Source organism: Atractosteus spatula, chromosome 26 (genome assembly GCF_055471065.1).
Source record: "Atractosteus spatula isolate fAtrSpa1 chromosome 26, fAtrSpa1.hap1, whole genome shotgun sequence".
Taxonomy (NCBI): domain Eukaryota; kingdom Metazoa; phylum Chordata; class Actinopteri; order Semionotiformes; family Lepisosteidae; genus Atractosteus; species Atractosteus spatula.
In genome coordinates this window covers 1,035,948-1,059,500 of record NC_142731.1, presented here as the reverse complement: position 1 = coordinate 1,059,500, position 23,553 = coordinate 1,035,948, and the positions used below count along the sequence as shown (strand labels likewise).

The following is a 23,553-nucleotide window of genomic DNA, read 5'->3' as shown; positions in this document are numbered from 1 at the left end:
ACCAGGGTTAGGCCTGATACCTGCCCACAGGGAAGACAAATTCACAGTCTGTAGCTATCAGACTGAGGCCTGGGTTACATCCCACCTTTGACCTTTTCTGTCAACTGGAAAATTCCAGACCTTCCGATTCAGTGGCAGCTTTGCATGAGGCTGACAGAAAAAAAAGCCTCTGAAAAAAACAGAACCAGATTGTATTTTAGGAATTTGCTGTCTGCAGGAAGATAGTCTTGATTTTATCCAGGCTATTAAACATGCTGTTTTTTTGGTCCTTGGGAAATGCCGCATTGAGCAGAAACGAGAATGTCTGAACGTAATCACTCCTTGAACTTTCAACTTCCAACTTGGGTTCGTGTCGACTCAGTGGAGGGCACAGCTGTTGTCAGGGTGGTCTCAGAGTTTCCTGCCTGCGTTGCTGATGTGATGACTAATGCAAAAGAATAACACAAAAGTACATCCTGAAATGGTGAGTCACCATTTGAAATCACTCCAGGGGTCTCTAAAGTGTAACTCGGAATGACCAGTTGTAGATTAAAAAGGCATGCAAGTGTTAAAAAGTCCACAGCAATGATTTTAATTAATATCATTATCTTCATCCTTCTCTTCTGTTATATTTATTTGCTTATTGATGGAAGCACAGGGACTCTTATCAGGCAGTCCCAACACAAAAACCAAAACTAACCTTGTGCTGCCAAATACTTAAAACATATTTCCCTAACGACAGACAACTTTACAGGTTACTCTTCAGATGTTTATACCTGAAAAGGTAACAGACAAAAAATACATTTTTTTCCATTGATCAGCATGCAATTAATCTTTATTTGTAACTTTGTGAAAGTATGCAGAATTAATCGTTTTGTTGGTAAACATAATCACGGCCTTCTCTATTGAAAAGCAGACACGCCACCAGCAAACAAACCAAATAACTTATTCGGAAGACAGCAGGCTAGGATTTGCTAGTATTATGCTCTTTGTAGGTCTTCAATCCCTTTAGTTACTGGGCTCCTATCAGGGTTAAGGTCTGAGACAAGATTTACAACCCTCCACATTTGAATAGTGTCACTGGATTCTGTGTGCTGTATGAAAAGACTAGATACAAATTCTGCTGTCTCTTATGTATCCTTTCAATCTCCATCTCCAGCAAGTAGCATATACTGTACATCAGATCCGGAGAATGCTGTGCACACATGTGCACCAAAGGATGTCAGGAGGGAGCACAGATCCGTGTCTTGTAGCCCCCCGCACACACGATCGTCTCCAAGGTCAAAGTGTTGTGCAGATGAAACACCTGTTCTACCCTCCACCCAGCCAATGCAACGATTCGCTATGTGGGCTGAAGAGTTAATCCACCCACAGCCCTACACATTTTTGGAAGCAGTCTTCACTCGATGGAATGAAATTCAGAAAAGTAAGGATCGGTGTCCTGAAGATATTTCTCTGCTCAGCTTTGGTGGTTTATTAAGGGAGACTGGTACAAGCCTGAATGGATATCTCCTTAAAAAGAGCACATCTCTTGGGAAAAGGTCCTCACTTGATGCTCCACTGGAAGTAGACTTTCAAATTGACCTAATGTAATACTTCAGAGCAAGTGTTTAATGACAAGGGACAATTAGGGTAAGACATGAAAAACAGCTTTAAAATACTGTATCTAGAAAACTAGATAAGACTCTTTACCCAAAACACAAAGAACACTTACAAGAGCCACTCTAGGAAAAAAACAAATGGTTCATGCCATAAAAATGCAACTATAATACAAATATTTCAGTAAATAACTCCACCAATCAAGGCTCAACAATAGCAAAACCAGTGCACTGTTATATCTGAGAGCCCAGGATTTGAAAGTTTACTCTGGGAAAAAAAGTATGAGAACCACCTGAGTGCAGGCCTCTCAGTCTACACAGCTACACTGTCCTCTTATCAGTACGACAGCTGTTTAAGATCCCACTGCACTTGTGATGAAAAACAAAGCCAAGGAGGAGAGTCCCCGCTCTTTGTCTGCGTCACAAGATTAGATTACACTTTCTTATAAAAAGCCATCCTGGGCTTTTTCAAGGCTCTGCAAATGGAGCAGCAATATACTGCAGAATTTTTAAAAGCAATGTGAGAGTGTATGTGTCCAACACACCTGCTGTGTCAACAGCAGCAGCTGACTGGGCATGGTCACCTCCAATTTACACTCTAATGCAGCAAATATAGGAACCGTTACAAGCAAGAGGAAGCCATTTAGCCCATCTAGACCATCCAGTAGTTAGTAGCTGCTGTAATTGATCTAAGAATCTCAACCAGACATTTCTTGAAAGATGCCAGGAATTTAGCTTCATAAACAGTTTGATCCAAATTCCCAGTCCCCTTTATTTAAAGACATGTCTCCTGTGCTAAATAGAACATCATTTTGAATGCACTTCCACTTGTGTAGTTCATGTTCCTTTGTTGATTTAGAAGAAGACCACTGGGTTGATTTAATCGGTAATTTAAAGGATGCTGAATACTTCTATCAGGTCCCCTAAAACCATTCAGTTATTTTAACCTGTCAGTGCAAGACATTCCTTTAAGCCCAGGAATTTATCTGGTCGCTCTTCTCTGAATTCATGGAAAGTGGTGACCAAATTTGAGCTAAAATCCAGGTGTCACTAGTTCAAGCCTGGGTCATGTCAATAGCCAACAACGGATGAGATTCTCAGAGTAGAGCACAGGAATCGCTAAGATAAGTGCTCTTATGGCTTTCTGGTGAACAGCAACTCCTTTAACTTGGCAGGTGTCTGCAGATGTCTAATGATGTCAGTGAGAGATACAGTACTCCTTCAGTTGGCACTAACTCCTCTGTTAGTGCGTCAGGTGACAAATGGTTGAGTAGGTGGGCTTAATTCAAGGAGCTTGTCTGCATGTCTTATTCTCTCCTGAGTGGGATCATGTAATAGTGGAGGAAAGAGGAGTTTGAAAAATGACATAGTTTTAGATTACATGGGTATACAAAGTAACATAATTTTTAGGAAAAATAATAATAATATTACCTTTCTCTGAACTGTAATATTCCAAATGGACTTTCCATTAGTTAGACACAATGAGGATGCTTGAGATTTGCTACCTGCAGGGCACGGGTTTCTGTTTATTCAAAACAATATGTGCGTCATGCTTTGTGAAGCACGACTGGGAACAGAACCTCTTATGTCTGACTATGACTTATCTCCTTCCTCCTGGTTTTGTCTGGAAGGTTTATGAAAGATCACAATATAGAGTGTTCTAGTCATGTTAATTAAGGACCCTGCAGAAAAAATGAATCTGTAACAATTGTAAACGTCTCTGGAAGACAATCAGTACAATGATCAAGGAATGTGAGCAGTCAGAGGAGACGTCTCTGCCTGTGTTAATAGGTAATTTGATAGGAAGACTAACGTCCAGAGGTTAAAATCTGTGTGGGCCCACCAGATTCTATTCCCTGTGAACAGAGAGGCAGCATTGTGAGGCCTGGATACCTCAGGCACTGCAAGGTGACCTCTCATAGGTCACAGGGGACACTGTCCCAAGAGTAAACACGCCTGGAAACCGCCACTACATCGACAAGCTCCAATTCCTCCCCAGCACAGAGTTTCAGAAAGGCTATGCTATAAGCAGTTAAGACGTTTTAACCACTCAGGAAATCCTGGTCATCACGATTTGCTTGTTTGCACCAGTGCGTGTTTCAGTTTTAAACATGTGAAGACGGCTGGCTGAATCCAGCCTGCTGACACTTCCAGCTCAAACGCTGCAACAAGCCTATCGGCTTCAAGAACAACCTGGCGGATTTAAAAGTAGTTTGTCTCCCATGTAATTCAAACTCGAGGATGAAAATAGCTGTTTTTGTGATAACCCAGCCTTTTCTTAATTTCACGCATTTGTAGTGCAAAAGTTGTATAAGTTTACAAATACCTTCTGCCATCACGTACACTGGGCTGGTCAGTACAGGTAGGGGAAACAAGGCTACTGCTGTGAGAACGTCCACTCAATTCTCTCTCAATCTTGCCTCCTTAAGAGCTCCACTTCATTTTTTTTCTTTTCAAAATTACGTTTTTCAATTAAAAACTATGTTTTTCACTTTTACTTCAGTTAAAGGACTTTCACTTAGCACTGAAATGTCAAGAGTCAAAAATAACATCTGGTGGCACCACACTCACACCAGAGAAAACCGCCTGCAAGCAGACTCTCTTCTTCAGATATGAGAAGTAGCAGAAGCCCTAAGTAAACACACACTGTGACGACATTTAAAGTAAACACAGGTGACAAAAACAAGCATTAACCTGCCTTAGCACTTAAAATACTCCACCCGGAAAGGAACAGCAACTACTATTACTGCGTTTGAAGCCATATTAGTGAAGAACAGCGAAACCACCTAGCAATTCAAAGCCACAGTTGGTTACACCCTACTGGCCTAGATTCACTGTAATCTGAGCACCTGCTTCACAAAAGTGACTTTTATTTCTTTGGCAATAGAAGGTACGAAGTAAAAAGTCACGCAAGTGGTTAAATGTATGGGTGTATGTTTTCCGAGTAGCTGCATTTATTGAGAACATCAATCAGTTCTGCCTGAGCCCAGAGCTGCTCAAAGGTTCATTCTCCTCCTGCAGGACTGCATCAGCACAGCTACATCTGCAACCAAGGTTGTGTTTTAGTCTCATGTTTGGAATATCCATCATCCATTTTCTGACTGCTTCATCTGATTCAGGGTTGTAGTGGAGCTGGTGCCTAACCAAGCAAACAATGGGCACAAGGTGGGGTATCACCTTGGATGGGATACCAGTCTATCATAGTGCAGACATATGTGGGACATACCAATTGTCCCACAAGCCAATTAACCTACTAGTATATTTTAGGACTGCTGAAGTAAACTAGAGTTCCCAGAGGAAACCCAAGCCAACATGGGGAGAACATACAAACTCCCAATAAAGAGATCCCAAAAGAAAGCCCAACAAAAAAGCAAGTTTCTTAAGAAGGAGGAGATCAACTCGCTGTCTCGCCCCACTCTGATAAGCTGCGATCAATCAGACCACTGCAATCCGAGGAGGCATGTGGTGGGAGGCTTGGCCTGTTGCCAGGCCAGAGGGTGAGCACATCTCGAAGATCAAAACCCCCCTCGCTGACAAAGAGCAGGCCTCTCCAATCAGTCCTCATCCCCAGACTCCCCCAGTGTCTTCAGGTTTCTTGATCTAGCCCAACTCTTTCTGGCTTAGTGTAGACAGACCGTTTTAACTGAACATTTGTCACTTTTTCAGCTGTTAAAATAAATTGGACAGGGGTTATAAATCAGTGCTGACACTGTACCAAGAGCTGGTTTCCTCCTCTCCCCTCATGACCTGTTGTGTAGTGGGCTAGCTGGTGTGTAAGGACTGCTGTACATCACCACGACAGCGGTTCCACTTGAGTGGGGCATGAACCGGGTCTGTGCACTTTAGGACCCTCTGGGAAAAAAGGTGCTACATAAAATACCAGAAATTATAAGCGTTGCTTCAGAAAGCAAGGATGCAGAGTTTAAGCAACTGAATCCTTAAAGATTCCATCTGAAGCAGATGATCTGATACAGTGCAATTAATTAGAGTATAAGAAAACAATTTGAAAATATCAATAAGAGGAGATCTATTAGACATCTTGCTGGTATGATTGCTGGTAGGTAAGTAAGTTGAAGGCAACGAGGTAAATCTTCTCCTTCTGTCTTAAATGCATCATTTCCTTATTTGGACTTGTGACCCAGCTGACCGTCTCCCGTCAGTGAGATTGAAGTAAATCGCATTAGTGGAGAAAGAAGCACGGAATTACTATCATACTAGACCTGCAGCTAAGTTTACACTCTGCCTGCCAGGACACAGAAAACCCTGCTTATCCCCTCCTTTAGGCTTGTGACAGAATGATCCTCAGCAAGTAGAAGCCATTTTATTTATTAGAAATGCTGGCTGGATAACTAAATTCAATCCCTCTGCCAATCTGCCAAGGTTTGTTTTGGGCACAATAACTAAAATTACATTTTGCACATGTCTCTATTGTTACTGTTGACCATGATTTGAGTTTGATTCCAGAGATGATCACTTACTTAAAGCAGATGCACAAAAATGCAATGCCAGAATAATCTCGTTGTGTCTGTAACCCTGGAGCTGGACAGCCAGGTTATCTTTTACTAAATATGTCAATGGCTGCTCCAAACACACCATTCAGAGCACTGCTGGAATAAGAACATATATATATACAGTAAGGATATCAATTCTTTACTTCTCTACTATAAAAAAATGACAATGAAAGAATAAGTATAACAAGTAGGTTTTGTGGGCTTTTTAATTTTAGAATGGGTTAGGATTGGTCCCTAGTTTATAGTTTATAGTTGGTTGAATGAACTGTGTAATATATATAGTTACAGTTACCTGTAATCGCGATGCTTCATTGTGCAAAATGTGATTCTTTTAATCAACTTGACTAAATCCATCAACTTGAAAAAAAAAAGTCTGTGCAAGGATTATATTTTATTTTAGCCTGTCTCAGGTAGAACAACCCCTTAAACAAAGAGGGAAGAGTTACAAAAAAAGTCTATATAAGGAAATGCTAAGTGTTCTTAACGGTACTGCAGTATTCCCAAATTAATCAAAAGTACACTGCAGGAATTTGAGCACGAGCTGTGTTTCGCACAAGACGCCTCAAGGTGTAACATGTAATAGTGAATCATCTCATTATTTACCCTCCTCCAGCTGATTTCCTTCTATTCCCAGAAAAGATACTCTACCCAGAGCCCAGCAGGGATTAAATGGTACACATTAGGCTAAAGCAAGTCCTATCCCGATCCAAAGAAAAACCTCACAGTATTTGGCAGAGCACTGAATCTGGAGCTGGAGGCCACTGGGGCTCCAAAAGAAAAACTGGGATCTGGCACCACTAGAGTGGGAAAAGAGAACAAGTTTACAAACAAGAGCCATCAAGTCAATCTGGTAGTTAGTAACTAACAGATTCAAGGATCTCAACCAGACACTTCCTGCAACACAGCTGGGCAGCTTGTTCCATACTCCTACAACACTTTGGGTACGGAAGTGCATTCCGTTCTTGAGTTTAAATGTACTTCCTCTTTGGTTTGTGTTTCACGGTTTATTCTGAAATAAACTGACTTTGTCAGTGCCTTTTGTATTGAAAACCTGTTTTCACATTCCCTAGGTTCTCAGCATTGCAGTCATTAAGAACACCCTTGAAACTGTAGGGCATAACAGAAAAACAATTAAGGGGAAGTTGATAAGTTAACTGTTATGTACCTTCTTCCAGTAGGTTCCTGTTGCTTTCTCTAAAGCCCCCCTCAGTCCCTGAACACAGCTTCAGTCACAAAATCATATTGATGTTTCACCCTGAAAGCTTTGTTTCTTTTAATAACAAAGCAGCCTGCAGTGTCACGCACCCACATAGAAGAAAGGTCTAAATACCTCAGGGACTGACGTGACTGCTGTGAGAATCTGGACCATTTCACCGCACCGGGAAGTGCTCATTTTAATATGGCCAGACTCTCCAACTCGATTATCTCAGAGTGGGTTCCATTAATGGGCCTTTCCACCCATCCATTTACTAACCGCTTCGTCCAATTCAGGACCGCAGGGGACCGCTGAACGGGTCACCAGCCCATTGCAGGGCACACAGACACAAACACACACGCACTCACACCAGGGCCAGTCTTCCCATGAGCCAAATAACTACCGGTACTGTTCTGTGGACTGTGGGAGGAATCCTGAGCACCCAGAGTAAACACCAGTGAACACGGAGCGATCGTGCACACTCCACACCGATAGCACCCCCGTCCAGAAATGGACGCAGAGCCCCATACTGTCCACTTCTCATTGACCCTCAGTGTTAATGCAATTACAGAGCCTTCAGAACCGCAACCTCGCACATTACTCTGCAACAGGCAAATTTTTTTAATTCTTCATTCGATTACAACCAGCCCTTTAATCCATGTCACAGGGCATTTACATTTTTCCGGCACTTGAGTACACTGCGAGAAAGAGCAGATTTGCTGCTGCAACCGATCTGCAAAGATTGTGTAAGATGAAACGGCTGTGTCTTTCACTACAGAACAAACTCAACCCTGATCTGATGAAAACTCACTCACTTGATCTGAAAGAGCCCATTCAGAGAAGTCCTGGCTGGTTCCACAGTGACAATCCGCTGGTAGACCCCGCATCTGGACTCCATAGCCCCTTTGTCATGCTGACTCCAGCAGTGCCCCTCAGTGAGTCAGGTCAGCCTTCCCACGAGGAGACCTTCAGGCTGCCTGTCTGCATTTCAACATCACCCCCCCCCCCCCTCTCCAGCAGCAGCTTATCTGTAAAGTACTGGTGCATTAGACTAGTAATAAAGAAAGCTAGTTCTAACCCTAGAATACTCTATATGCACCTTTGCAAATCTCAAACAATTTAGCAGCTCTGTTTCCCAACAGCAGGATCATTATTTAAATATTTTTTCGCAAACCAAAGTGAGTTCCAGCAGACCAGGTCATAGTCTCTGTGGTTTTGAATCCCATGGCATTCTTTCAGATCCCTGTGACAGAACAGTTTGCTTTTCTTTAGTCTGATCATACCTGCTCCACTCCAGTGTCTTTAATTCTGTTGAAATGCAACACTGAGTTTCTGCTGGGATGGATGAAAACAGGGACTGCTAAAATGGCAATGTACAAGCAGAATATTTGCTACTGATGACATCATTCAAAAGTACCCAGAAATAACACACGTTTTGAAACCATTTATGTGTTTGACTTTGGCTTAAAAACTAAAATCTGCAGGATTTATGGGAAATTCACTGTTACTATACATTTCTTTCATTGCACAATGACCTCACGCAGGAAATTTTTTCCTTTTGAACAAGCCGAATGAAAGGCAGAAGGTATCTGCTCACCCAAAACCAACTTTATTACACCTCTGGTCACAGTGCAGATGCTGTCATGGAGAACAAAGACATTTCCTAACTTTTTTGCTCCATTGGGAAACTTTCATCCCCAGTTTCCCTGATCTTATATATTGCAGTAAATGTTTAAAGTGAAATCCTAGCAAGAGCCTATTAACCACTGAATTAACCAACTGAACACATGTAATGTGAATAGAATTCAATGAGCTTCTACAGACATACAGAAATAAATAATAAATAAAAGTATTATGTAATGTGCTACATGTTTTAGCAGCCTGCAAAGCAAATTTTCCATCTGGGACAATAAGTGAGTATAAGCATTGTGTATCCAGTCTATATAGCTGTATCAGATTTGGGCCTTTGTTCTCATGAAAATTCTCATGTAAGATACACTTTCATTACCAGTTGCTAGGAGAATTCGATGTACCAAGGAAGGAATCACTGTCAAATAAGTTTATCAGTGAAAAACACTGATAGAGATAAGGGAGCACAGATAATTAGGTCTGCTACTTTAATTTTGCAAAGCTGCAAAAAGCTTTAAACTCTGAATCCTTAATGTGGGATGCTGCAATATAAAATTAAATTGCATCTTCATTTATATTTTGCATTACAAAGCGGAAAATTATTCACTTTTTATCTTTTTAAAGGCTCAATGCTATTTTCCATACATACATACAAATGGAAAAAATTTCAGCTACCCTGTCGTAAATCCTTCATCAGACCACAGGTCCTGCGGTGAAACAACAAAATATTCCAGCCCCAGAAACCTAAAACAGCCAACCGTGATAATGATGTGGAATATTTCCTTTTTCAAGAGGAAAAGCCCAGCAGTTCCAGCTAGCACAAGAGAAATATAGGGTGAAAATGGTTGGGTCAGTAGGTCACCATCTGCACGAGACCAAATCACCTCTCTGAAAATAACATCATATAAAAATAGTAACAGACACTACTGGAGGAAAAAAACATGTAACAAAAACTTTCACATTCTACAGCGAACAGTCCATCTACTGGAGTAATGAAGGAGCTCTGTAGTTATTACGCATTTAAAGACACCAATGAATTCACCTTCTGTAATATGTTTGGGTAACTTGCTCATATCACCCACCACCCTCTGAGTAAACTAGTGCTTCCTGTTCTCCCCCCTGAACACTCCATATCTTAAGAAAACAGTATTAGCTTTTGATTTTAAGTTTCCTCAAATTATTTTACTGAAGAAAGTAGTGTACATTTACACTTAGGGCTATGCACTTCACACCAGGGGGTAGTGGGTTCGAGTCCAAATGCCTGAGATCCTTAATATCTCCAAAATAAAATAAAATTGAAATAAGGAATACCGCCCCTCCTTTATTATCCATTGACCTCTGCTAATAGGTTGGCAGTTAAAAAAGTACAGGACCCCCTCTGGTGATCATTAACCACAAGCTTTGATCAGCTGAGGTCTGTGTTTCTCTTTCTCCAGGTTTTAGCCCTCAGGGTTAATCACTCAAGCACCATTGAGAAGATCCCCCCCCACTCAGACCCCCTCCCTGGAAAAAAGCTGCCCACTCACAGGACACACCCCATCGCATCGAGTCTCATTGAGAACTGTCAGGAATTCCCATCTTCCCCTTTCTTTCCTGAAACAAACAAAGCCTAAGCCAATTCAGCCACACAAACAAGTCTGAGGTTCATCCACTCTCAATGTCAAACTACCACGTTTATCGTGTGGTTTCGGTAGTTTCATGGAGAGGCACTTGACATACCTAGGGACACACTGAAGGCCAGATGCTTTCCAAAATTGTGATTTTCAGCACTCCATTGCCAATAAAAATGAGCTGGTTTAACTTTTTATTGCCACAATGTCAGGGTTTGTTCCTTACAATACAAGGAGATCTCCCATGTTTTTATGTAACTTTGTCTCAGAGCGACTGGTTAAAAACACATTTCTAAATTCACCAAAACCTGCCTCTGCTCTCAGTTATTTTTCTTGATTGTGAATTTGTACATTTTGCTTTTTTTCTAGAAACACACGTGCAGGACTCCTTGCACACTATATTGACATTCCAATCTTACAAGGTCTTCACTACGGTATTGAAAAATAAGAACTTTGCCTTGTTTATTATGTAGCATAAAATAACCTATAATAACAGAACAAGAAAAGGTGCAAATGGGAGAAAGCTATTTGGCCTATCTAGCTCATTTGTTTCCCAGTAAGATTACTGATCCAAGGATGCAGGCGCCTATTGAAATAATATGACTGGCAAGTTTGTTTCATACTCCTGAGTGACTGATTCCAAACATCATTGTAAATATATTGAAACAAATATATAACTCCATCACCAACGTTTAAGAAAACAAAGAAATACATTATACCTGATTTCTGCAATGGCTTTGCTAATTTCAATATATGTGATCCAGGAATTGTGACATTTCTTGTGCCTTTTAAAAGCTTTCAAAATGACTCAATCCTATTTTTTTTTGCTTGAAAATGTAATCATCTGCTTTCAAATTATAGTAAGGAAGAGAAGATTTAAAGACTTGTTTTATGGCCTTTAGGGGTTTTCACATGTCTCTTTCCCCATTACAATTCTATGCCATACTGCAGCCATGCATGAAACACACATCTCATTTACAGGAGTTACACCACACATTGGCAACAAAATTCAGAACCTTCCTGTGGTTTAAAAGGAATTGCAGTAAAAGATCTGGCACTGTTGATTGACTGCCCTTGTATAAATCAAACCTATCTGCTCCATCAGAATTGTACGTTATAATAGAACTTTCCCTAGCAACAGGCTATTTACAGTACCACCAAAGGAACAAAAACCACTCTCGCAGAACACCTGTAAAGAACTGTAAATTAAAATTTCTCTTTTGCAATCTCATGGCAGTTTTAAATTAAGCTGCAGCTCTCATAAAGCTTATTCTGAGCTTGTTAAATAAAACTGTAATGAGTCTATGCAGGCTCATTAAAACCATGAAATTAAAAGGAACCTCTTTCAAGCAAAGGATGTGGAGGCCATTAATTGAAAACAACAAGAAAAAATGAATATGTAAATGTATACATATACATTGAAAGAGCCACAAAAGCTTAGGTAGACTCTTCCTATTACATATATTTTACATGACACACCTGAAGAAGGCTCTACAGCCAAAACATTGTCTCTTTTTTCTATTATTTTCAACGATTAAACTTTTACATCTGCAGACAGTAGAAAAAATATTTATTATCTTGCCTAGATTGTTCACAGCATAGCTGCAGAGCTCCAATGTCCAATGGCAGAACCCAACAGGTTTCCCAGGTCTCTCTAAATCAGCAACAGCTGAAAACCTCTGAAAAGGTGTTGAACTGGGCAGGTTAAACTAATGCTTAGCTCAATTACTGTTGGTCAGTTAGAGCGGATGTGGAGTAAAAACCTCCAGGACTGGAGGTGATACCATGGGTTCACAGGATGACTGTCCCCACTGCACAGAGTGTTTAACAGACTCAGCAGAGGCATCATTCAAAAAGAATAAGAGATGATCTCCATATCTTGTTTGAGAAGCATATTCTATGTGGCAGCTGGAAAGAGAAACAACAGTGTATTTAGATAATGAAGAAAGAGTAAATGTTTCTTGTATGTTTGAAGTGTATGTTTTGTTTATAGTTTGCACAGTACTAGGGACAACAATGATGTGCCATTGTATTTAGTTATGTTTCAAGGTGGAGATTTTGTTTTTTACAAAATAAAACCAAGGTTTAATAACCTGTGATGCACCTGTAACCTTTCGGCACACACATAGGCTAAACACAAAGGCTTTTTATGTTACCTTTCTCGCTTGCTTCCTGCACTGCCCTTTGACACTGTGGATCAGCCTGACTCAAACAGTGACTGTAGTCCACCAAGAGCTTTTAATACAATCGTCCATCAGTGACAAAGAAAGCACTCATACTGCTAACTCACCCTCCCCATCTTACCCTCTGGGGCATCAGCAGATTGAATGGACTTCTTCCATCGCTGTGGTCTGCAGGCAACCAAGCAATGGAGATAAAAGCACATTTGCATAAGGTGTCAGGTTTGCCTGAGTAAACAAGATTGGCACTGCTGGCCATGCCCTCGTGCCCCTCAGAATACAGATCAGCTGCAAACCACAGCGTGGATCAGAGGAAGTTATACACTTCCTACACTGTCAAAACAATCCACATGAAAATGAGAATCCATAACTTCTGCATCGCAAAGGCCAAAAGGTTTACACCTTGTTCATCTTTAGCCCTAAGCAGAAATAAAAGATTTTGAAACTTTAAAAAAACCCCAACCAGAACATTGCTATGTGCTTATTTTAATAAGCGATCAGATATTTACTGTTAATCATAGTCAAACCATCATTCACCCAAGTACGTGGAAGATGGCATGCAGTGATAAACCGGTAATATTTCTCGTCATCTGGGCTTCTGGGAAAATAAAACAGGCATCCATGTTACAATCTGTAACTTAGTGGAAAGTAACACTGAAGAAGCACAACTGAAATGTGACCTGCTTGATTTGACCAAAACAGAACTGCAAGCAAAGTTCAGCTTATTTTTTAAAAACAAAACAACTGCATTCCTGAACTCAGTTACAAATTTTTACCCCCCCATAAAACCCGAAGTGAACATGTCCAGATTGCCTGTTGCAGGGAGAAAGGGACCTTGAAGAGATTTTAACTGAGGAGTTACAAATTCACCAAAGGCCTGAGCCAGGTTCATGCGTTACCAAGGAAACCTCCCTGGCTACACAGAAGGATTAGAGCGCATTCCTCAAATACTTTGTCACACTTCAGGCACCTCCATAGTCTGATTAAACTGCTGACACGGAGACTGGCCTGTTCACAGGTTAACGTTCCAGTACTGTAAAGGACAAGATATCTACAATTAAGTAGCCAAAGGGTCTGGGCTTTGCCAAACTGTGCTCGATACCTGAACCGTTTCAAAAGTAAAAAGTGAGGTTTAGTGTTCTTTCTTATTTTAGGTTTCACTTTTAACATAACACTCGTTTTAGTTTGCTTTATTAAAAAAAAAATAAGACCGGCATATCGTTTCAAATTTGGCTGACAAATCAGTGTTAAATAAAGCAGGAGAGCTGAGTCGAGAGAGGAACAGCCAAGAGTGTCAGGGCTGCAGAGGAACAAGCGAAGGTTAATTCCACTCTGAAGGGGAGAGTAACGACACAAAGCATTTCTTCTGATGAACTTTTTTCAGATGTGCTCTAATGCATGTAGTCAAGCTACAGAAAAGTTCCAGTATACCGGCTTTATCAGTACATCTGACTCACACAGAAAGACCTTCTGCAACATACAACATGCAGTACATTGTTGTGCAAATATTATACGTGACTGTAAAAATGAATGCTTGTATATAGTTCTTCAACTTGTCTGGGTGTTCAGTATCAACATGACTCACACTCCAGAAGTACACAAACTGACAACATCCGTTCATTTTCTAACCTCTTTATCCAACACAGGGTCACAGGGGAGTGGATGCCTATGCCAGCAAGCAACAAGCGCAAGGCGAAATATACCCAGGACAGGACACCAATTTGCATTTAAAATATACAGCTACTTTTTAGGGGAAAAAATTATAAAAACAGGCTAGGTAAGACATAAAAACAGATTAAGAGGACTGAACAGTTTGAGTCATGCTCAGTTTCAAATATTTCTATTGTTTGATCTGCAATGAATCATATAAGATACTAAATTTAGACCATATCTAAAAATGTCATCTATGCAGACCAGATAGGAGCAGCTCTAGTAATTCCCTGCTTCTGCCAATGCACTGCTGTTCTAGGCTAAATTTCCTATTACCTAGGTCATGTCTACACTCCTTTACACAGAATCAATCAACCAGACATCTGTGGACCACAGCTAGAGAGTCATACACACCACTGTCAGTCACAACTGTAAGTGTTGTAAGACAGCTTATCTAGAACTCAGGTCATCTCTACACAGTGTACGCCCTCTGCCTGGTTCACAATAGGTCACACAGTGGGCCAGTGGCTTCCACCTCTAGTCCAGGAGAAACTCTTAAGTCTTGTGGTTTTTGCACAGCCAAGTTAAATAAAAATGGGAGGAGGGCGTGTCTGGTACTGAGGCAAACCCACCAGTGTCTCTTCATCAACTGGTCACCTCGTAAGAGCTGCTCAGAAAGCAGGCAAACCAGAATGTGACTCTGCATAGCTGAAGCTGTTGGGAACAGTACCGATGGAGCTGGCTATTTTTAACACTCAGCACTGACTGAAGAAACAATCAGAGCAATTAAATCACCATTTCACAGTGGAGCTATAGAGCTCAGGTAGAGTGAAAGGCAGCAAAAAGTGTTCCATTGCAACAGGCATGGGATTAGGGCTAGTTACTTAAACACCTGCAGTTAAATTACCTGGCTTTTTTTCTTAGCAGTAAGACTGTTAGTCCAAGCAAACTTTGTGTCAAGGCTTAGTAAATAATACATTAATGGCTCATTACACAAAGAGATGTTGGGTTGCTCTGAAACATTTAGTGGACTATTATGGCAAGCATGTAAAGGTTTATTAGAAGCTTTTTAAGATTGCACTGATAGTCCAAACACAGGTGTGCCTGTAAGTATTAGTTTGATAAGTGGAAAATGATTAAAAACTACCATGTGGATACATTAGATTATATTGACCATTCTGGGGATGTGGCTTAAGGGTGTTGTAGACAAGAACTCAACACCTTGAAATCAATTCCCTTGTTAAAGGTTAACACTTCTACATTAAAATACCTATGTTTTATTCACAAGATCTTCTGTTCATCAAGGAAGATAAAGGCTTATTCTCTGAGCTTACAAGTCCCCCTCTGGTTGTTATTACTCTTTGGAAAAAATGAGCTATCTCTCCACTGTTCCATTACATTTCAGGCATACAAAACCCATTGTGATAATACTCCGATTTTTTTGGCACAAGAATTTCTTTCATTTTAGTTTTTAACAGAATGTGCATTTGTATACTTCTTCGTCCTTAATCTTCTTGACAATTGCCTTCGAGAAGTTGTTTTCCAAAGTTGTTTCCTGGGAGAACTTAGGTCTTTCATGACCAGTGTCCAGACAGCAAATCAACGTTATAGCAGTTCCATTAGAACCCAACCAGGACCAGTTGTCACCAACTAGAGAAAAGCGTTGCAATAGATCAATAGTTTTAGAAAAGCAGCTTATAGAAAACAAGACTTCAATGTGCAGTCATTAGGACAACTCCAGGTGAGGCTAGGAAAGACGTAAAAACAGCCCTTTAAACTCACCGCTGGGTTAAACATTAGTCTTATCATAAATACAAAATAAACCCACTCACACCTACTGCTAATAGGTTAAGTGCTTTGACTTTGCATTATTTGTGAAATTACATTTATCTTTTCTAATTTTTTTTGTGGTTGTGGGCTTTTGCTGTAAAACCTACTACAGTAACAGAAACTGTAGATGACATTTTCAGTCCCACTTAAAAGTGCATTGTTCTCCACCTCAGAGGAACATGAATCAATCACATGAACCATCAGACAAGAGGCAGTTCAGCCATCTGAAACTGTTAAAAGCAGAACAGCCATCAGTAGATTACTTCTGGCTTTTAAAATGGGGTATTCTGGAAACTAATCTGTGCCATCTCAAAGTGCGCATGGGCTCAGGCAGAACTTGTTACTGTGTGCCCGCCTCACATACTCCTTCTGCCTTCCTGGTCCCAGTGGTGTGTTTTTATCTCGGGGCAGGTGGAGTCATGGGAGTTTTCAGTTTCTGGGGAAAGGCCAGTCTAGGAATTGGCCTCAGGAATCACTCACCCCCCAGATAGCCCCTCATCCAGGCTGGGCTGTGGTGCACTCTCTGCATGTCCACCCTGATGTTAATTTTGGCAGTAGTTAGATACTGTTACAGGATGTCATTAAGCAGAAGTTCCATTTCCTTTGTTTCTAAGAATGGCTGGAGGCTATATTTTTACAGTCAAACATCAAAGATAACCAGCTGATGTCTCTCTCTAACCAGGCTTAAAGACATTACCTTCCTTCATCACCTACATAGCTGTAGTAGCGTACACTTTCGGTTAGCAGTTGTGCATGCTTTTTTTAACATGATTCTAACATATATCCTAAGTGGTGACACAAACACCATGTTAGTGAATATCTTTTGTGTCATAAATAAAAAGGGTCATAAATAAAAAGGCACTTCTGTTATTGTGTTTTATTGAAAGTTCCCTGTGAACCAGAAGCATTAAACCAAGTTCCTGTTTTTTTTTCCTCAATTAACTTTATCTAATGAAATCATCTGAACCAAAAGTTGTGTTTTTCAAAGCCTCTTAATATTGATGTTTACAAAATGCATCCCCTTTCCAAAGACATGTTTGTCAGGCCAGCGGGTGCAGCTGCAGACCGTACACCATGTTCTGCAGCTGTTCCATAAGGAAAAAAGGGGATTCCCCATCTCACGCTTGAAGCAAGGAGCCCCACCAAGGACAGTGGCTGAATCGCTATCCTGGAGGGCCCCTGGCTGTCTAAAAGAGGGCCCCTGGAAGCAACGGCCTCCTGTGGCTGTTTGTACTGCCCACATGACAGATAAGGGTGCAACAATGTGCCGCTCAGGTCTGTTAAGTCTCCGCAGGATCCAGGAGACAAGGTTATTCCTATCAGGAGGTCTGGATGCCATTGAAGACAGGTGCTGACGAACAGGAACCAGACTGCCCAGCCTTCAAGACCGACAGACAGGATCAGTGATCCACAGCCCTTGGCTTGATTTAGGCGTTAGACTCTCCTTTCGTCTAAATGGCTCCTTACTTTTTCACATTTTTGCTTTACGGAGTGCATGTTTGTGGTATTGTATTTCAGAAATACATCAGAATGAGAATCAATCAGAAAGAAGGCATAATTTGGTGTACTCTACATAAAAAAACAAAGTCTGGTTTGCAAGTTGTTTTATTTGACGTTTTGTTTCTAATAAGTTCAGTTGAGTAATGCTGCCACCTAATATCCCCAAAGATGTTTCTGCCTAACACAATATAACACCTTAGAATACATAACGAATAGTCTCTTTGACTGTACTCATCAACCCTGGTCCTTGAGTGAGACCATCCAGAGGGTTTAAAATACCAGTTTTCTGATCAATGCATATTCATTTATTCATGGTCTTTCAGAGCCGCAGGGTGGTCATGACTCTTTTTTTTGACAACAAGAGCAGCATGATGTCTAACATCCCCCACAGGCTCCCGAGTGAGATTCTGGTCTTTGGCGGCTGTCTGTGAGGAGTCTGCACGTTAATCTCACATTCGCTTGGCTTCCATCAGGTGCTCATGTTTCCTCCTACCTCTGAAACACTTACTGACTAGGCTTCACTGGCATTTCTCAATTTTGCCTTTCTCCTTGGGCCTGAAGTGAACCCCTGGTGCAGGCCCTAGAGTTGTTTTAAAATTCCACATCCCTTTGTTTGAAAAATGTCTCTTACTCTCCAATACTCCCCCCTCCCATAGTTTCCACTGGTGCACTCAGGTTTGTGTTTCACGGTTGTGTCTGAAGAATTCCATGGAAATGGCGTTGTTAAGGATTCTGAATATGCTATTAATAAAGTCCCCTTATAGTCACTTAAGAGTTGGACATTCCTTAATAAAATTCTCACAGTTGCCGAAGTGTAACTCTTCCAGTCCAGGGTTGGCCACTCCAGTTATCAACACGAAAGAAAATTTTAGTCACAATGCATCTCTCTTCAAAAGTTACAGAGAGTGGCTACGTGGGCCAGTGGTTGAGATAAAGGTCTTGCTACCAGGAGTTCTCCAATTCAAGCCCTGACTCTGGCACTGAATTTCTGTGTCAGCCTGAACCACTGACTGACCCTCTTTGTGCTTCAGCCCTCGTACAAACTTGGGCTCCTTATTCTCAGCGATTGCAGCCGAGATCACAGTTCAACTCCAACTCCCTGTTAGCCACTAGGCAGGACAATTTAAATAACTTACTATTAAGAGCAAATTTTAAACCAGCTCTAATTAAGCACATTATTAGTTTCAGGGTTCGATTGAGTAATCCAGAGCTCAGTTTGAGTAAAAGCCAGCAGATGCAGAGGTACTTGAGGATCAGTGTTTAAAAGCATTGCTGTTTTGAAAAGTGAATAGTAAGCCTTTAGTAAAATGTACATATTTTAATTACCTTGCACTCTGTTGCAGAGCAAATAAGACCTGCTTATCTGCCGTCCTTTGTAATGCGGACTTAATGCCAGGTAACAGATGGCACCTGCTAAAATCCTGCGTTTGCCGAGGCGACTCTATAATATCCTATTAAACCTTGTGGTCATCTCCATGTGCTTCCCGGTTACAGAACAAGCTTACCCCTCCTGAGGCACACAGTAATCCCACTGCGTGTGGAAGAGGACTGCCAGCTCAGCACAGCTCTGCTGATTCAGAGGCAGCTGCTGACATTCAGTGAGCGAATTCACTCAGGCAACATGCAGAGAGAAGAGCTACTGTATGGAGTACCGGGGAGTTTGTTTCAGACATCCCACTAGCCTTTTTCCAAAAGAGCACCTCCTGTTTCCAATCCTAATCACGTCTGTTTTTACTTCCACTTGAGCCCCTAGTCACTTCCTTCATCGCTGAGCATGAAGCAGTGACGAAATTCGCTTGCTACCTCCTTTGCTCAGGACTAGAGAGACTCTTGTCATCAGCCAGGTTGCAGGAGAAAATTAAATCTGCAGCCACACATCTTCTACAGAGGAGAAGGGTTCAAACTGCATGTGTTGTCCATAGCACCTGCCATTCCAACCAAATGCTGGTAGTATTTGTTTGTGGTGTCCCTTTTATCTTGTTATTCAATCGATAGGTCAATCATTCGATCTGAGCCACCATCGCAGTACCCCCACAAGAAAGTGCTGGCCTGCCCAATGGAGCCATCTTCCTTGCTCACTACTCTGTATAAATAAAACTCCTTTGTTCTGAAAAGGCTATTTAAAGCGTGATCTCCAAGTGTTTATGGTCCATTATGTATGAGATGTGTGAGAGCAATCACATCTCCTCTCCAGGAGCTGGCTTTTGTTTGCTATCACACCTTAAAGGGGCGGTTTAAAACACAAAATAGGGCACTTTCTTCCTGAGCTTCCAAGAATTGAGCTCGCTTCTCCACGACAGTCTGACTCAGTGAAAGGTAGGCGTAATGGACTTTCAGTGTTATTTAATAGAAGCCGTTTCTATGAGAAGCATCAGGCCAGCATTCTTGTGCAGCCTTTTTAATATGCAAATTAGGATTAAATTCTTCTCGCACAAAAGAACGTCATCTCTTAGTATACAATCCTTTTTCAATCTTAACGATGGGAAACCATCGAGTGAGGATCCGCTAGCAGTATAATTTCCTCCTTCTCCTTTTACACAAACCGTTTCCCACTGGTATAGACCATTCGTGCATGCGGGATTCCAGCTGCGTATCACATTTCCGAGACAACACTGCAATCCTCAGGTGACGACATTACTTTCTCAGATCAAAAGCCAGCAGTTCCTCCGGGGCCAGGTATCAGAATCGAAACCCTTCCTTTCTCCGGGCTCACATTTCACGTGACTCCTGAAAAGATTTTACAAGTGAGCCCCGGGCTTCCTTTAGATTAACAGAATCTGTGTAAATATTAACTGTCCCCCTTTTTACGTCATTTCTTAGACTCTTCAAACGACGTAATGTGATTAATTAGCAAGTGTTCTCTGGACCGGTTCCACGCACCAGCTGTCAAAGAGATGTAATCGGGAAGAAATTAACACCGACGTTTTAACTATTTTGCGACGCAGCTAGAGAAGTCTTATGAATTTAATGAGTCAGTTTTATCTCAACCTGGGCCTAATTATTTTTTTTTTAAATAGGGCAGTATGATGGGCGACACTCGAGGTCTTGTTTGTAGAAAAGGTTTGACTTTCCAACTAAAGTTAAGCGCAAGCCTTTAAACAGTCACCTGCTAACGAAACAGGTAGTATTTCGTTAAAAAAAATATGAAAAATAAATTTAAATACGTTCTTGTTTAGTCTTCTACTCTTGAAAATAACATGCACGATATTTAGAAAGAAATTGGGCTATATATTAATTAATTATTCCTTCTGTTGTGAGAACTATGACATACATATTTCGCTAAAGATAGTGATAAACTTAAAATAGCACCTCAATTATGAAAAGATAAATTGAGCCAGAAAGTTGCGACATCCTCCGCCTTTTGTGTCGATTAATGACACGACTGCTATTGCGCTTCCTAAATTCCAAACTGTGGAACTCGTCAAGTCTATCAAACTCCTTTTGAAGGAGTTAAGCGTAACTTTAATCATTAACTACAGTACAAATGTTTCTCCTCTTTGATAGGCGCGTTGCGCAATACTCCCCTAAGATTTAACTATACTAATACTGATATTCAAGGAGAACACACCAAAGGTATACACATTACGTATTTTACACCTCGATAACACCGACCCTTATATTTCTAATCTATTCGCAATTTCGCTTCGCTGTAATGGACCTTTTGTCCTTGCGTCGCCCTACAGCACCCAACACCTTGAGACGTGTAGTCCTTGCGTATATACCTCTCTGGGACAAAAATAGTAAGCTGGATAAAATGGAAGCATTTTGTGCCACGGGGGGCCCGTACTTCTGGGCTCAGAAGTAGACACGATTTGATGAACTATACTAAACTAGATTGGTATGTCGACACTCATGAATAAATGTAAGCAGTCAGGGAGTTGTGCATATTGCAATGAGCAGCCTGGGACCCCTGCATACAACACTAAACATAAAACTGAGAGGCTACCGTGTCCTGCAGCTTCCCTCTAAGTATCAGACAGGGCCTGACGCTGACGCTTTCATGGAAAGGTGACATGCGGTAGAGGGCGGAAGCTTTTTGAGGCAAATTGACAGTTAACACATTCGGTTATCACTAGCTCTTTTGGCATGACGTATTATACAGTTACGGGCAAAGCATTTGTACAAAACAGAACTGTATTACAGAATATAAATGCAACGCGGTTTGTTTTACGGCACTTTCAATCATGATTGAGTTGCTCTGAGATCTGTCCCCGGCTCCCTGTCGAGCCCTGCGTCTGCTTCCTGATTCACACCGTTTTGCTCTGCGGCGACAACGCGTACGTCTGGGACCGACCAGGATCGGCTGTTCTCTAGGCAATGTTCACATTTTGAACTTCAAAATAACAAAGTCGCCCTTGAACATTTACGCCGGAACCGAACGCTTATTAATCTTAATTCAACTTTCTCACCAGATCCAAAGACGCGCTCCTGCAAAATCCTCACCTAGACCTTATCGTTATCGCTTCAAGAAACGTTATTCTACTTGGTTGACCCGCGTCAGGTTTTGACCTTCTTTCTATTCTGGGGTATATGGCTCGGTAAGTGCTAAACCCATTAGATTGGTTGGGATTTTGCAGGAAACAGGGAACAACTCTGTCGCGGACTGAACCGCTCTGTGGAAAACTCCGTTATCTTGGGTGGTGGTTTTCTGCCACTTCAAAGCGCTGTTAGTTCATGCAACTTTCCATTGGCACGGATGTTAGATATATCCCCCTTTATCAGTCCCAGAACTCCTGACATGCGATTTTTAGAATTCGAGGTATTAAACTGTTGTGGATATATATATATTCTATTCTGGATGTATCACTGGAGAAACCTTTTTTTTTTCTCCGATTAAGTGAATCACTGACAAGTGTTGCCGTTGCTATGAAAACGGCAATGAGTCACTCCAACAATATACCGAAAAAGAGCTTACAAAACAGCCTTCAAGGGAGCGTTATGTATCCAGGAGACAACCTTCGGCACATTTTTTAAACCATTCTACACAAATGGAATTAGTGTAATGGTCTTCAAATACAGTTACTGCCCAGCGACATCGGGGTAACACTACTTATGCTTATATAATGCCCAGCTGGCTAGAATAATCATTGCTCGGGTGCCCTATGTACTGCACTTACTGATAAATTAATATCAGAGAAATTGTACTTTTAGGTCGATTTGTCAGATAAAGGGTCTTTCACAGCTTTCTCGCTGTTTTCCAAACTACACATCAATAGCCAGAAGTAAAGATCTTACCCCTTTCAGGTGTAGTGTCCGTCTGTGCCAACGACGTGGTTATGAGCCAACACAAGACAAGATGCTGAAGCCGAATCATTTTCACAGCCTGGCAGAACGACGAGGCGCACAAATCACCGCCGCTCCTTAGATGTTTGCGTTCAATGGAGCGAAAAAAAACCCTTCAGGACTCGAGTGGCTGAAAGGTGCTCTCTGGGACTCTTCGGGTTTCACGTCTCTCGAAAGTTTCTGCGGAGTTCCGGCACACTGGCCCAGGTGTTTCTGTCTGCTGGCCTCAGCGGGTTCCTAGCGGTTTAAGTGTGGCCACACCTCGCCGGGGCGGGACCTGGACGCGCAACCGGCGCAGCGCTGTCTCCACACTGGAGGCAATGTACTGTAGCCGTTTTAGAAAATGAGATTCAATATGCATCCTTTAAATGAAAAAAAAACAACATTTTTTTTCAAATTCAAGAGAGGTCGACACAGAACTGTGTCAAAGGGAGCTTTTTAAATTCGTGTTGAATATTACCATAAGAGTCAATAATAAAATAGTGACGTTCAACAGGTTAACCTAAAATAGCGAAGTCTATACCTGCATGGAAAAAGAGTTAACTGTTCTTTTTATTTTTTAATTTAATATTTTAGTAAACCTATAGA

General features: G+C 41.4%; 1 protein-coding gene across 2 annotated transcripts in view; it reads right to left on the bottom strand.

Annotated features, from left to right (window-relative positions):
• The window catches only part of LOC148814561 (protein HEG homolog 1-like), a 39,315-nt gene extending 16,023 nt beyond the window's left edge, over positions 1–23,292 (bottom strand). Inside the window, exon 1 of one of the 2 annotated variants that reach the window (XM_088906447.1) lies at positions 22,918–23,292. In XM_088906447.1, coding sequence (XP_088762573.1) covers positions 22,918–22,996 — 79 coding nt within the window. In that variant the 5' untranslated portion in view covers positions 22,997–23,292. The remainder of the gene's footprint in view (positions 1–22,917) is intronic. The other variant, XM_088906448.1, reaches the window with a different exon arrangement.
• Positions 23,293–23,553: the final 261 nt, after the last annotated feature.